Raw genomic sequence first — 15,505 nt, 5'->3', positions numbered from 1 at the left:
CCATTTGAAAAGATAGTGAATATAATGACAGTTTAAGGACCTGCCTTGCAGACACATATCTGACCACAGAACTGCCAGTTCATTGCTTCCCCATAACTCTTGATCCACAGCAGCCTCATTCCCCAGATGAAAAAACACAAAGGTGTTTTTCATAGCTGTACTTGGTTATAAGAGGGCGTGGTTTTCCAATAGCAGCTTCAGTTCCTGATGTTGCCACTTGATGGTGCCCCAATGTGCACAACAGGAAGTGAGCAAGTCAGGTGAAAAGCTGTACTATTAGCTTATGAAGAGGCCCTGGGGACATAGTCTTCTCTGGTTCTGCAAACTCCATGCTTTGTGTAGGTTCACCCAGGGTCTATACTTTTCTTCAAAGAAAGAAAGTCTAAAAAGGAACAGCAGGGAAAATAAATTTGCAAGCCAGCAAGAAGCTGGGGGATCCTTTAAGGTTTGAAGTCCTGTGGTTGAGCAACTATTCTTATTACCTTCAAAGCACTTTCAGTACAAAGGGAAAATACTGCCATTGCTTATGCCCTAATGGCCTTTCACTTAAGTGCTATACAATGGGAACACTTTTTATCTGGCTTGCTATAATAGGCACACTATGTATTCAAATCTCATTGAAGTAGAAGTATGTATGTTACAGGTAGTCCCCAACTTACAACAGGATTTCATCCAGACTACTCTGTCCTAACTCAGTTCTGACATTAAGTTAAATACCTTTTATTTCTTTTAGTTTTCACTATTATTGCCTTTTATATATCTTTATAATATAATCTATCTTTGAACATCTGCAAATGAACATCTGAAAATAATACCAGCAAATGATACACTGCAACCCTGTATGTAACACATATTACTAATGATAAAGGGCACCCCAAAAAAAAAGATGGTCATAAGTGCAGTTCCTCCTTACTCAAATACGTAGCAAGTCGGAGACTATCTGTATAGGAAAAAGGTGCTGTTTTGTTTATTAGTTTATACAGAGCAGCAAAAGACAAGAAAACACCCTATTTGCAAAGAGCACTATCATTTAAAATTGCCAAGGATTTTAATTACACTTCCTCTCTTACAACCTAAGTCCACATACAGAGTTTCTTTTGAAGAAAGAATTGCACTAGTGGAATAGGGAAAATACAGGGACAAGAATGAATAATTATTACACTACACATGCATTCTAAAACCCTAAAATCTAATTTATTTGTTTATTTATTTATTTATTTTTGGCCATTTCTGCCCAAACACTAAATTATCCCTAAACATTCAATAAGAAACTACAGCAATTTTGGCATCTTCCCCAAGACTAAGTCACTTTTATTTAGCATTTGGGTATGTAAGTTTTCTATAATCACATTTTTCAGTACTATTACAATCTTGGGAGGCAAGGAATTAATATTTCATCTGCCTTATGTGAAACAAAAGAGCTCTGGAAGCATAGTGCCTAACGTATTTGACTCTTAACCAGAGGTTGGTGTTTCAAACCCACCAGCCACTCCGCAGAAGAAGACTGGGAAATCTACTTCTCTAAAGCTTTACTGCCTTGGAAACCCAAAGGGGGGTCGCTATGAGTCGGAATTGATTCAATGGCAGTGAGGGGTTTTTCTGTCTTTTTTTTTAATGAAACATACCACAAAACAGTAGGATATCTAGAAGCACGGTATCATCTGTCAAGTTTCTATATTCTGGCTTAGCCCCAGAAATCTTTGAATGATAGCAGTGAGCTTGTACAGACCTGGATTCTAGTCCCAACTCACTCACTAACTGAATCCCTAGGCCTTGGTTTCATCACCGACAAAATGATGACCACAGAGGTGTGTTCTAGGAGTCCATAAAAAAGAAGAAACAGGATTTTCAATCTAATTTAAGCTTATATATAGTTTCTCAACCTTTCTAGCATAGAATTATATGACATTCATGATTCTGCTCAGACCACTATTGCAGGGACAGGGGACAGCTACATCACAAGATTAGACTGCCATTTATTAATCCCTAATGGCTTAGAAAGGAGATCTGGTGGCATAGTGGGTAAGGCATTTGGCTGCTAACCAGATCAGGGGTTCAAACTCACTAGCTGCTCCACAGGAGGAAGATGAAACAATCTACTTCCATAAAGATTTATAGCCTTAGAAACCCAATGAGGGTCACTATGAGTTGGAATCAACTCAATAGCAGTGGGTTTGGTTTTTGATTTAATGACTTAGAAAGGAAACTCTCATGGTACAGTGGTTAAAGCATTCAGCTGCTAACTAAAAGGTCAGTGGTTCAAACCCATCAGTCACTCCAAGGGAGAAAGATGAGGCCGTCTGCTTCTGTAAAGATTTACAGCCTTGGAAACTCTAGGGGGCAGTTCTACTCTGCTGTATAGTGTCACTATGAGTTGGAATCAATGTGATGGTAGTGGGTTTGGTTTTGGTTTAATAGCTTAGAAACTAATATGATTCAAATCTGATTAAATTTTCCATCACTAGAAACAAATGGTCTTTAAAGACTAAGGATAAATTATCTATGTGAGATCAGATTGACCGTGGTAACTTGAAAGTTTGGATGTGTAGCTTATGGGCAGTGAGTTTCAGATAATGGTAGTAAAATAACTTGGAAAAGGATAGTGATAATGGTGGCACAACTTGAAGAATGTAATCAATGTCTCTGAATTTCACATGTAGAAACTGTTGAAATGGTGTACCTTTGGATGTACATTGTTGTTGTTATGTGCCGTCAAGTCGGCCCCGACTCATAGAGACCCCTCCTTGGGTTTCCAAGGCGGTATCACTAAGGAAATAGATTGCCCAACCTTCCTTCCAAGGAGTGGCTGGTGGGTTTGAACCATCAGCCTTCTGGTTAGCAGTCAAGTGCCTCAGGCATTACGCTACCAGAGCTCCTTTTCGATGTACATAAGTTCCTCAAATAGGAAAATTTAAAAAAAGAAATAAGGATAATGCTAAAAATATATAATCTCTTTTTTCAGCATCACATAGTAATTTTAGGCACTTCGCCACCAGCACTCCTTTTCCACATAATAATTTTAAATCTAAAAAAAAGGGGGGGTGAAAGATAGCAAACTATATCATAATTTGCTAAATTTACTCCCTAGAGTGAGTGAGAACGGATTCGTAAAGAGTGAAATAACAGGGCTACAAAGCAAATCAACCATGACCAAGATAGCCTGAATTTATTTGTGCCCTCTTCAATGCCTCTGTAATTCAGACCTTCCCCAATTTATAGAAGAGTTCATGTGCAAATTAGTTGTTTAGAACTTTAAACACATTTTCCCATGAAAATCTTGGCACAGTGCCCAGAGTAGCCATTTATAAAGGTTTAAGTTAACCCATAATAAACAAAGAACCTCATACATGGAATAACAATGGTTCTGTGGCAAATGCATTCAGAATTTCAATTCTGGGAACACATCTTGCCAAATCACTGGTTCCTTCAATCTGGTGCGGAAGCAAGTAGGGGAAAAGACACTTATGATGAACAGCAATAGGGATGAGAGAAGCAAATGGTCACAGGAGGAGTTACCATGAAGCTAATGAAGCTGAAACTTCAGGCCCCTCACTTATACAGGCCCTGAGAGCAGCTCTAGCAGTATATCTGCATGGACACAGGCTTTTGAAAAATTTGCAAAAGTAAGACATACTAATCACAATCAGTTAAGATTGCTGTCTCCACATTGTGATGGTTAATTTTATATGTCAACTTGGCTAGGCTATGCTGTTGTTACTGTTAGGTGCCATCAAGTTGGCTACAACTCATAGTGACTGATACGTACAACAGAATAAAATACTGCCTAGGTTGTGCCATCCTCAAATCCTTGATCTGCTTGAGCCCATCATTGGGGCCACTGTGTCAGTCCATCTCATTGAGGGTCTTCCCCTTTTTCACTGACCTTCCACTTTATCAAGCATGATATTCTTCTCCAGGGACTGGTCCTTTCTGACACCATGACCAAAGTATGTGAGATGAAGGCTGGCCATTCTTGCTGCTAGGGAGCATTCCAGTTGTACTTCTTCCAAGACATATTTGTTTGTTCTGGCAGTCCATGGTATTTTTAGTATTCTTTGACAACACCAAAAAATTCAAATGCATCAATTCTTCTGTGGTCTTCCTTATTCATTGTCCAGCTTTCACATACCTTTGAGGCTATTAAGAATACCATGGCAAGGCTATTAAAAATATCATGGCTTGGGTCAAACACATCTTAGTCTGCAAAGTGACACCTTTGCTCTTTAACACTTTAAAGAGGTCTTTTGCAGTAGATTTGCCCAGGACGATAGGCTGTTTGATTTCTGGACTGCTGCTTCCATGGGTGTTGATTATGGATCCAAGTAAAATGAAATCCTTGACAACTTCAATCTTTTCTCCATTTATTGTGAGTGGCTTATTTGTCCACTTGTAAGGATTTTTGTTTTATTTATGTTCAGGCATAATCCATACTGAAGGTTGTAGTCTTTGATTTTCATCAGTAAGTGCTTCAGGTCTTCTTCACTTTCAGCAAGCAAGGTTGCATCCTCTGCATATCGTAGGTTGTTAATGAGTCTTCCTCTAATCCTGATGTTGCATTCTTCTTCATACAGTCCAGCTTCTCCAATTATTTGCTCAGCATACAGATTGAATAAACATGGTGAAAGATACAACCCTGACACACATCTTTCCGGATTTTAACCATGCAATATTTCCTTTTTCTGTTCAAATAAATGCCTATTGGTCTATGTACAAGTTCCTCATGAGCACAATTAAGTGTTCTGGAATTCCACTCTTTGCAATTTTATGCATAATTTGTTATGAGCCACACAGTCAAATGCTTTTGCATAGTCAATAAAACACCGGTAAATATCTTTCTGGTATCCTTTGCTTTCAGCCAAGATCCATCTGCTATCAGCAAATAACTCTTGTTCTACATCCTCTTCTGAATCTGACTTGAATTTCTGGCAGCTCCCTGTTGATGTAATACTGTAACCATTTTTTAATTATCTTTAGCAAAATTTTACTAGTGTGTGTTATTAATGATATGGCTCAATAATTTCCTCATTCTACTAGATCATATTTCTTTGGAATGGGCACAAATATGGATCTCTTCCAGTTGATTGACCAGGTAGTTGTCTTCCAAATTTCTTGGTATAAACAAATGAGTGCCTCCAGTACTGCTTCCATTTGTTGAAATATCTCAGTGGGTATTCTATCAATTCCTGGAGCCTTGTTTTTCACCAGTGCCTTCAATGCAGCTTGGATTTCTTCAATATCCTTGGTTCTTGATGATATGCTACCTCCTGAAAGGTGACTCTATGTATTCCTTCCATCTTCTTTGAGATTTAGTTCACTGTTCAACATTTTGCCATAGAATCCTTCAATATTGCAACTTAATACTTCAATTTTTTCTATAATTCTTTCAGCCTGAGAAATGCTGAGCATGTTCTTCCCTTTTGGTTTTCTAATTCTAGTTCTTTGCAAATTTTATCTTCAATATAGCTCTTTTATCATTTCTTCCATTTGTGTTAGCCACTCTCTGTTCAAAAGCAAGTTTCAGAGTGTCTTCTGACATCCACTTTGGTCTTTTCTTCCTTTCTTTATCTTTTTAATGACCTTTTGCTTTCTTCATGTATGATATTCTTAATGTCATCCCACAACTCGTCTGGTCTTCTGTCACTGGTGTTCAACATGTCAAATCTATTCTTCAGAAGGTCTCTAAATTCAGGTGGCTAGGCTGTGACTCCTGCCAAAGGGGCAAGGAAGCCACATCTTCTGACCTCCCCTAACCCCATATAGGATGACAGAATCACCATCAGTAGCCCAAGGCCTATCCCTGTGAGGCCAGACATGCCACCTCCCTCCAGACCTTTCATCAACTCTTGACACCAACCGTTCTTCCCGCAGCACTCACCACCTCTTTGCTGGGTTCAATAATTCGCTGCAGTGACCACACAAAACTCACAGATTATGGGGTTTATTAGGGAAGCACCAGACTACAATTCAAGTTCAGAAGTACACCAAGTCTCTCGTAGGCAGCCGCCCCACTCAGCAGTCAACACTCTCTCAGCAGTGCATGTCTTTCGCATCTCTCTCTCAGCAGTGCATGTCTCTCACATCTTTCAGGAATGCATTTCTCTCAGCAGCACATCTTTCTCAGCCAGCAGTCAGAGAGACTCCTTTTCCCTCTAGGAGGGCTCCTTTTGAGCCTGGCAGAGTGGCCATACTAACCAATCCCATCATCAGAATTCTATACACCTGCGAGAGAGAGAACTTCCCAGAAGATTCTTCCTGCCACTTTCAACAGAAATACCCCAGGTAGATAACTTTAATAATCAGGAGCTACTCAGTTGCTCATGGCAAATTCTACCACAGAGTTTACAAAGAGTTATGGCTAGAAAAGCAACACTATGTAATTTACTACACTGCAGCTCCCAATTATTTGTCTGAACACTAGTCTACTTGCTGTCATGGAGTGATATGTGACTAAATCAGTTGGCCTTGGGTAAAGCAGTTTACCTGCCATAATGTAATCTAATATAATTACCTTATATCTAACACAGGAACTCTGGTGGTGTAGTGCCTAAGGCACTTGACTGCTAACCAGAAGGCTGGAGGTTCAAACCCACCAGCCACTCCTTGGAAGGAAGGTTGGGCAATCTACTTCCATAGTGATACTACCTCAGAAACCCAAGGAGGGGTCACTATGAGTCAGATCTGACTTGATGGTAGTGAGTTATATCTAACACAGTGTGCTAGTTATGTTTGTGTGTCAACTTGGCTGGGCCTGGTTGAGTGGCTGGGCAGCTAGCTGGTGGTAGTTATTGCCCATGATGAGACTGGCAATCAACTCCATGGCAGGATCTACCACAAGCAGCTGGGTAGCTGCCTTTGGGATGTGGTCTGCTTCCTGTATATAAGGAGAAGCCTTGGGAATGGTCTCTAGCCTATGGCACGCTTGGACCCTGCATGTAGCCATGTCGTTGTTCAGTAGCCTGCCATGCTCTGCCGACCTTGGGACTTACAATGGACTTAAGTTAACGGCCTGCCATGTGGTTTGCTAACATCAGGACTGTGCCATTTTATTTGTCAACCTTGAGCTTTTCAGCCTCAGCAGCCAGCAGCTGTCTGAGTGAAGAAAAGCCTCTAGCTTCAGTGGGTTGGGAGCTGGAGGCAGAGCTGAAGCCCGAGGCTGAGGGGCTTTCACTCAGCCCCTAAAGCTTGGCACTTTGAACTTGGACTTAAAGCCTCCAAACTGTAAGAATAAACTCCTGTTTATTTAAGCCATCCCATTCGTGGTGTATTCCTGTCAGAGCGGCACTGTTGTTGTTGTTAAGTGCCGTCGAGTCGTTTCCGACTCATAGCGACCCCATGCACAGAATGAAACACTGCCCGATCCCGCGCCAGCCCCACAATCCCTGCTATACTCGAGCCCACACACACAGTATGATGTGATCACATTCTATAATGAGATCTAATGTAACACAATCAGCGAATCAGTTGACATTGTACCTGCTCAGTAGGGTGGATCTTAACCTAATTACATCTGAGTTTTAAAACACTAGAATAGACACAGGCATACACACATACACAAAGGAGAAGACAGATGTCATGTACAAACAAAGGAACAGCAAGGACTGTCAGCAGACACCAGAAACTAGGAGAGTGGCACATGGGAGAAAGTGACATGGCTGTGACCCTGATATGGACCTTTAGCCTCTAGAACTAAGAAAATTTCTGTTCTCTGAGGTCACTCACTTGTGGAATTTAATTTCTGTTATGGCACCACTAGGAAACTAAGTCACACTTCTATATTCCTCTCTTGTCAGGTGACACTAGATTTGCTCAAAGGGAAGTTAATTTGGAAATACATTTGCTTTGGGTTCAGTAGAAAATAGTTCAGTGGTTCATAGTCACTTGTAGAAGTAACCCATTGCTGTTGTTGTTGTTATGTGCCGTCGAGTCGGCCCTGACTCATAGACCCCTCCTTGGGTTTCTGAGGTGGTATCACTATGGAAGTAGATTGCCCAACCTTCTTTCTGAGGAATGGCTGGTGGATTTGAACCGCCAGACTTCTGGTTAGCAGTCAAGTGTCTTAGGCACTGCTTTGTTTTAAGAATGTCTTCCAAGAATATTTCTGTCTCCCACTAAGTCAACTCTCCTAGGCTTTATGATGCAAAGGTGAGAAATTTTAAGATAAGACAGAGAACTACGGTGCTGTCAAAGAAAAAAACTAGGTTTTCTTACCTACAAAACTTAATATTCACTTTAAAGAAATCCCTTCAATATTAATCTGCCAAAGGCTTTTCTTTCACTCAAAGTTGCAAACAAATCTCTTTCCAATAGGAAGCCAGGGTAACTAGATTTGAATTTCGAAAGAGATGATGGGGTGCATTTCATTGAAATATAATTTATGTACAGTGAAATACAAAGAACTAAAGTGACATGGGTCAATGCATTTTTTTTTTGCAGTGTTCCCTTTCCTCCCCTCCCACCCCTAGCAACCAACAAAGAAAGTTTCCCTCCATATACAAACCTTTCCTTGACCCTCCACAACGAACTAATACTATATTTGTCTTTCTGTGTGATTGATTTATTTCACTCAGCATAATTTCCTCCAAGTTCATCCATATTATGCCATGTTTTGCAGACTGTTCATTATTCTTTAGTACTGCATAGCATTCCATTATGTGTATGTACCATAGTAGGCTCCTGTACTCTTCCGCTATAAATCTTAGAGATAAGTCCCTTGCCACATATGTAACTATGACAAATATAGTATTAGTTCGTTGTGGAGGGTCAAGGAAAGGTTTATATATGAAGGGAAACTTTCTTTGTTGGTTGCTAGGGGTGGGAGGGGAGGGGAGGGAACACTGCAAAAAACAATGCATTGACCAATGTCACTTTAGTTCTGTGTATTTCACTGTACATAAATTATATTTCAATGAAATGCATTAACAAAATGAAAAAAAAAAAAAGATAGTTACCCTAATCACCCAGAAAAGTAATCTGTAAAAGGCAAACTGCCAGGCAAGATTTTTCAACTATTCTTAACTGAACTCTCCTGGGGCTCTTCATGGAACAGGTGAGTAGAGATTCATTTGCATCACACTGGCTAGGCCAGAGCTTCCACCCTTGCTCATCTCTCTTTCCAATCCCACAATTTATTTATGCAAGTAATCTGCAAGGGTTTTTCTCTCTTTTTCTCCCTATTCCTCTCATTATAAGTCTAGCCAGGTGCAATGAAAACCCAAAGACCACAGGCGTGGTGAGAAAGGAGAGAAGGGAGAAACAGGTGGGTGTTGGGGTGAAAAAAGGCAGTAGATGGAACCTGAAATAGGAAGCTGTTCCATTGACTGGGCAGTCACTTTGATTTCCATAAAGCCATGGGGTAGGGGGAGCACAAATCCAATTTTTTTAGTTTGAGCCTACCTAACTCTATAAACAGCATTAACTAAATGACTAATTTATACTTATATGACAAGATTTTACTGTCATAAAATTTAATCTCAAAAAAGAAGGCATGACAAGTATCCCTAAATTCCCTGCATAGAATTTCAAGTGTACACAATTTAAAAGTGAAATTACATTGTAGAGGAGGAACGGATTGGTTTCTAACACCTTCTAATACTTCTGTCAAACAGAGTGAAGTCCAACTTATTCAGCAAGAGATGAATTTTAGGCAGAGCATGAAATACTCAAGTGCACCATGACACTACCAATAAATACAGCCATCAGATCATACTATATTTTAAAAAATCAGGTATAGCAATTAAAAAAAAAACTAATATTAATCTTGAGAGCCCTAAGTTGTCTATGTGTCTTACTGAAAAATTAATGGAAAGCTATGGTTGGGCTGATAACAAGGAAATAATTTCACTTGCCACTTTCTAGTGATACAAGTATGTGGGCAAAAATGACATATTATATGGCATCATGAGAACACCAATATTCAATTACCCCTTGGATCACTGATTCTCAGTTGTTGTAGAAATATAATTACAAAACAAAGAAGGAAAAAACAAATACCACTGAACTCTTAGAAAACTTTGTCTTAGTTTCAAAAGCTATTTGTTATAAAGAAATCCTGTAAAATCTTCCAAGGTGCTGATGGGTGTTTTTGCAATTATTAGCTGGAATATTTTTTGAATAACTGGTTAGAAAAAACAGACTGTCAGTTCTTTGTGATAAACACTGACCTGTCTTCTGCAGACTAAAGCATGTTTTAATGTCAACAGCTAACAGAATAAATACACACACACACACACACACACATATATAGTTCAAAGAAGTCAAAATATGCTCCACCAATCCAATGAATAGTAAATTAAAAAATAAGACACAAGCCAGCTAGGACACTGGGACCTTTGAATTTAAGTATAATAAAGTAACATTATAATAATTTCTTCATTAAAAAAAAATTTCTATAATTTTTTTAAAGTACTCATATCCCTCATGTGATTCTCAAATAACAGGCAATTATTACTAACCATTTGTAGTCATTTTAGTAAAATGAAATTTCAGAGCAGACCAAGTGCCCAAGCTCTCAGTGCAGTTCAGGAATAAGGATCTTACAGATCACTATGAATGTGGAACACAAGCCAGTGAGGCTCATCATAATGGGTTCCACTCTAGTCTGGTTAGTATGTGACTAAATCAAAGAAACAGACCTACTCAATGTAATATAAAATTGCTTTATGAAGCACAGAACTTTCTACTTCTCAAAGTGTTCCCTGCAACCCACACTGTTTCATTCATTGGAAACTGCAAGGAGACCATTAATAGTGTGCATGTGGTCACCTAGTTAGTGGCAGAGTAGAAAGCAGGACCCAGGGCTCCAGTTTCCCAGTTCCAGATCCTTACTGCTTAAACAGAAAATAATACAGGACTAAAGAAGTACCCACGAAGTCAACAGACTGGGGGCACACACTTACACATCTGAGAAGACCTCTGTCTCTAGACTGTTTTCAGTAGCACACTAAAGACAGCATACTTTGGGAGCCTCAACCAGGCAAAAGGAATTAGGGCTACAGAGCCTTAGTTCAGTCTGGTAGGCATATAAAGTCCCATGTTTTTAAGAAAACAAACAAAGAATAAAACATATAATTCTAATTAAGGATTTAAAAATCTTGAATATGATTTATACAAGGTTATTAACTAATACACACCATTAAAAAAATTTAAATGATCAAATTAATTTAATTTAAACAAAATAAGCAAATGGTGACTTTAAGAAAAGCCCAGAAGCTTAAAAAATAAACAGTGTTGACCTTTGAATAAATATTTGCCTGGAATTCTAAGATAAACAGGGAGCATCTCATTAGGTGAATAGCCTTCATACCACTTTCAGAAATACATCTATTGAACTTCCATTAAATTCCACTGTCTGCCATACAACACACATTAAAATGTAAAGTGCAGTGTCTCCCAACAACAGGAGTACAGAATTACAATGCCTTTAGTTCTCTGTACACACACAATACTTAGTAAGCAAAAGGCCAACTTATTTTAATTTATTAAAATTTGATCTACAGTTCTCTGCTTTACTACAAACATTTTATGGTTCTAGGATGGCACAGTTAGGCACGTGACTTCTAGCCTAAAGGTTGGTGGTTCAAACAAACTCAGAGACTCTTTGGAAAACAGGCTTGGTAATCTAATTTTGAAAGAAAGGTCATAGCCTTGGAAACCCTATGTAACATGGGGTCACCATGAGTCAGAATCTACTAGGCAGCAACCAACCACAATCTAGTTTTGCTACCAAAAAATAAGGTCATTTTACTCTATAATGTCAACTTTCTAAAATATAAAGAATAATATAACCATACAACTAGTAACAGTAATCACCATTCCAGTGCCTCCTATGGGCCATGGCCTATACCACCAGTTTTGTATCTATCACCTCATTAAATCCTTAAAATAAAGCACACAGAAATGGCTCTCACTACATCATACAGCCAGAAAGAGGCAGCATTTGGATAGGAACTCAAGTACACCTGAGACATTTCTACTCACTGTATTGTTGCTAACACAAATATGCATATATTCAACACTTTAAAGAACTAGAAATGACCTAAATGGTATCAAATATTAACACTGTAAGAATTCAAATATACTCACCAAATTTTTGAAGTCCCTTTTATATCTAGTTTTCATAGAAATCTGCAAATGTGACAGCAGCTCAAGGCTGGGGTATGAAAAAAAACCCTGTATGTTGATACCATTCATTAGAAACTTTATGGAATGACACTTACCCTTTTTAAAAAACTGACAATGGCTACGGCTCTTTTTCCCAGAGATTCACATCCAAAATTGTCCTTTATTTTAGAAGATTCAGAATCCTGAAACCTACTTACACATCTCAGTTTTAAAATCTCTGATTGGGCCAAGAATCACCAGAATAAGGTTAAGAGAGTACAAATGGATACAAATAAAGTTCTTGGGAATTGTTTGGAATGTTAGCACAATTCTGCATACGCAAATGAGCTTAATGTTAATGATCCTGACACATCTACTGCAAAAACCGAGAAGGAAAGAAGGGAGGTTTAGATGCTACCGTTCACTCTTACCGCTTTCCTGTACAGTTCTTGTCATTCAGGCCGCCAACCTTGTTTATGGCAGACCAGGCTGTGAGAGCCACATACGGCAAAGCAGCAGCTTGAGTATGACTGAGTGATCTGGGTTTATGAGAGACCTAGATTTGAAAAGAGTCAAAGATAAGCAATGACTTGCAAACCTATGAACAAAATTAAGTACATTCACCTTCATAAGAACCCAAGAATTTTCACAGATAAATCTATAAAATTCTTCAAGGTTCAGTGTTCCTTGAATGCACTACTTCCCAGATTAACCCAAAGTAATATTCTTCAAATAGCTCAACCTGCCTTACAGAGGTTCTGTCATGTTTTGTAGGCTACATCACTAGATAGATTATTATGCTACTTCATTCTTCATTAAAAAAAAAAAAAAGACCATACTCATTAACCCCATTAGTTACTGACTAATGACTAAAACAGGAGCTCTGGTAGCATGGTGGCTAAAGCACTTGACTGCTAACCAGAAGACTGGCGGTTCAAACCCACCAGCCACTCCTCGGAAGGAAGGTTGGGCAATCCTACTTCCGTAGTGATACTGACTCGGAAACCCAAGGAGGGGTCGCTATGAGTCGGGGCCAACTCGACGGCACACAACAACAACAACAAATGACTAAAACAAATCCAAATAAAATTTGAACCCTCGTAACCCACTGCCATTGAATTGATTCCAACTCATAATGATCCAACAGGGCACAGCACAACTGCCCCATAATGTTTCTCCAAGGCTATAAATCTTGACAGTAGCAGCCTGACTCATCTTTCTCCTACAGAACAGCTGGTAGGCTCAAACCACCAACCTTTTGGTTAGCAGCCAAATGCTTTAACCACTGTGCTACCAGAGCTCCTTGAACACTCATAGATAGAGGTTAACAAAGTATTTGATGTCGTTTAATAACACTGCCTGCCAAGGCGGTTATCTTTGCCTTGTGGAGCAGGGATTTGGAGTGAGATATAGAAACCTGCTGAGCTTCTTGGTTTTACCCAGTACAGATACTTGGAACCAAATACACCAAATGGAAAGTAAGGATTAATCCTCAGCAATAACAGGGAGCGCCAAGCTCTTTTAAGCGCCAATCACTTTAAAAATAGGAGGCTAATCAAACACAGGAGGCTTAAAGACTTGAACAAAGAAAAAGGGTTTAACACAGGGGAAATTGGCTAGAGAAGGGATTTTCTAACTGAAGTCTTTCAAAACTGCCCATAAAACATGAACCCAATCTGGAAGATGACCAATTATGTCAGACATATTTTTTCTGGTCTCTGCTTATTCATTCTAATGGCATTTAAACATAGAGTTAGTGAGTTACCTCATTCCCACTGACTACAACAAACTCTGAGAAAGTGCCTTGTTTCCATGGAGGAACTGCAGCCCAGACCTGAAACCACACACACAATTCATCAGAAACATGATGAAGCTAAACATGATAGTGCTCCCCAATGCATACCTCACCCTGTGAAGAAAAGCACAAATCAACACAGAGCAAAAGAGTTATTTCCACATCCCATAAATGTATTATTTAGATTTAGTCTGGATTTATCACTCACAGCAACCCTACAGGTCAGAGTACAAGTGCCTCATAGGGTTTCCAAGGCTATAATCTTTATGAAAGCAGACTGCCACATATTTCTCCCATGGAGCAGCTGGTGGGTTCAAACTGCCTTCCTTTTGGTTAGCAGCCTAGCCCTTCACCACTTGCCACGGTGGCTTCCTAGAACAGTATTAACTATCACTATAAGCTCATTATGATTTCTTGGTACAAAAGTTCAAAGTGACAAGTGACAGGTGATTATATCAAACTTTAGCTATTTCAAAATCACCTAATCCATTGGTAGAAATTGTCATATAACACCTCTTTCAGGAAAAATAAATACCAAAAAATGTCCAGTCCTATACATTTTAAAGTCTTATAATTCCTAAGTTCCAGATTTAGAAAACCCATGTAAAGTCAAGGTACTTTAGAACTATTTGTGAAAACCTTAAGAAAATGAAGGTTCCAGCCAAATCTTAGTACATTGATGGGAAAGAGAAAAAGGTCAACAGTGTGGAATACTGTATACTTCCAGAAGCAGCAGAATGCAATCTCCACGTTTAGAAAGCAGCAGCAGTGCTGCACAGCTCACCTCATCTCCAGGTTTGAAGTACTTCACATCAAGACCACACTCCATCACCACACCAGAGACATCCCGACCCAGAGTCAGAGGAAATTCCTCTCCTTTGGTTTTGATATGTAAGGGGTCACGCTTCATATTTAAAGCTGTAGCTCCATAACCACCTATAAAACACAATTTATCTGTTTCCTCCTCCAAAAGTTTAAAGCTATCATCAGATTACAGGCAAGGTACAATTCTAGATCATCAAGATACTAGATAATATTCAATCTCATTATATTTTGCCACCACACAGGAAAACAAAACAAAACAAAAACAATGAGTGCTGTTCCCTTAAAAAAAAAGTTATCACTTATTAAACTAAAGCTACCACAGAGATGGTGCAGGACCAGGCAGCGTTTCATTCCATTGTGCATGGGATAAGATCGCCATGAGTCAGGGGCCATCTCAATAACAGCTAAAAACAAGCTAACCACTGCTCAGCATATTTTTGGAATTCCAATTCTGTATTCAGAATTTTCTGCATTCAGAATTTTAAGTTTTTTTCTTTTATATAGTTTTACTTTGTGGTTTGAAGATGGTTCTTTGTTAACTTATTAATTCAATCATTTTTTTTTTAAATTTGCTTATTTGGCTTGGGGCCAAGTCTGGTGAAGAAGGTAAATTATAAAGTTGTTTGAAGTCAATAGATAAAGGAAATTAGTAGTTTGATAGAGATACCGGTCTATGAGAAATTGGCCCCATCCCCTCGAAAAATATTTTTAGAACAACATCTTTGGATTAACATATAGATTCCTAAGTGGAAAAGAAACACTTGGCTACATGAGTTCTGATATGCT

The 15,505-nt window shown here is 39.0% G+C and overlaps 1 protein-coding gene across 1 annotated transcript in view; it reads right to left on the bottom strand.

Annotated features, from left to right (window-relative positions):
* Positions 1-15,505, bottom strand: part of RTN4IP1 (reticulon 4 interacting protein 1) — a 66,106-nt gene that overhangs the window by 34,545 nt on the left and 16,056 nt on the right. Inside the window, exons 2-4 of the mRNA XM_007940838.2 lie at positions 14,679-14,830; positions 13,865-13,933; positions 12,531-12,655 (exon numbers count right to left, since the gene is read on the bottom strand). Of these exons, the coding sequence (XP_007939029.1) occupies positions 12,531-12,655; positions 13,865-13,933; positions 14,679-14,830 (346 nt within the window). The remainder of the gene's footprint in view (positions 1-12,530; positions 12,656-13,864; positions 13,934-14,678; positions 14,831-15,505) is intronic.

The sequence above is a fragment of the Orycteropus afer genome, unplaced genomic scaffold, assembly GCF_000298275.1.
Source record: "Orycteropus afer afer isolate SDZICR_OR568_19922 unplaced genomic scaffold, OryAfe1.0 scaffold00072, whole genome shotgun sequence".
Lineage (NCBI taxonomy): Eukaryota > Metazoa > Chordata > Mammalia > Tubulidentata > Orycteropodidae > Orycteropus > Orycteropus afer.
The sequence above is the reverse complement of the archived record's forward strand: the minus strand, read 5'-3'. Positions and strand labels throughout refer to the sequence as shown.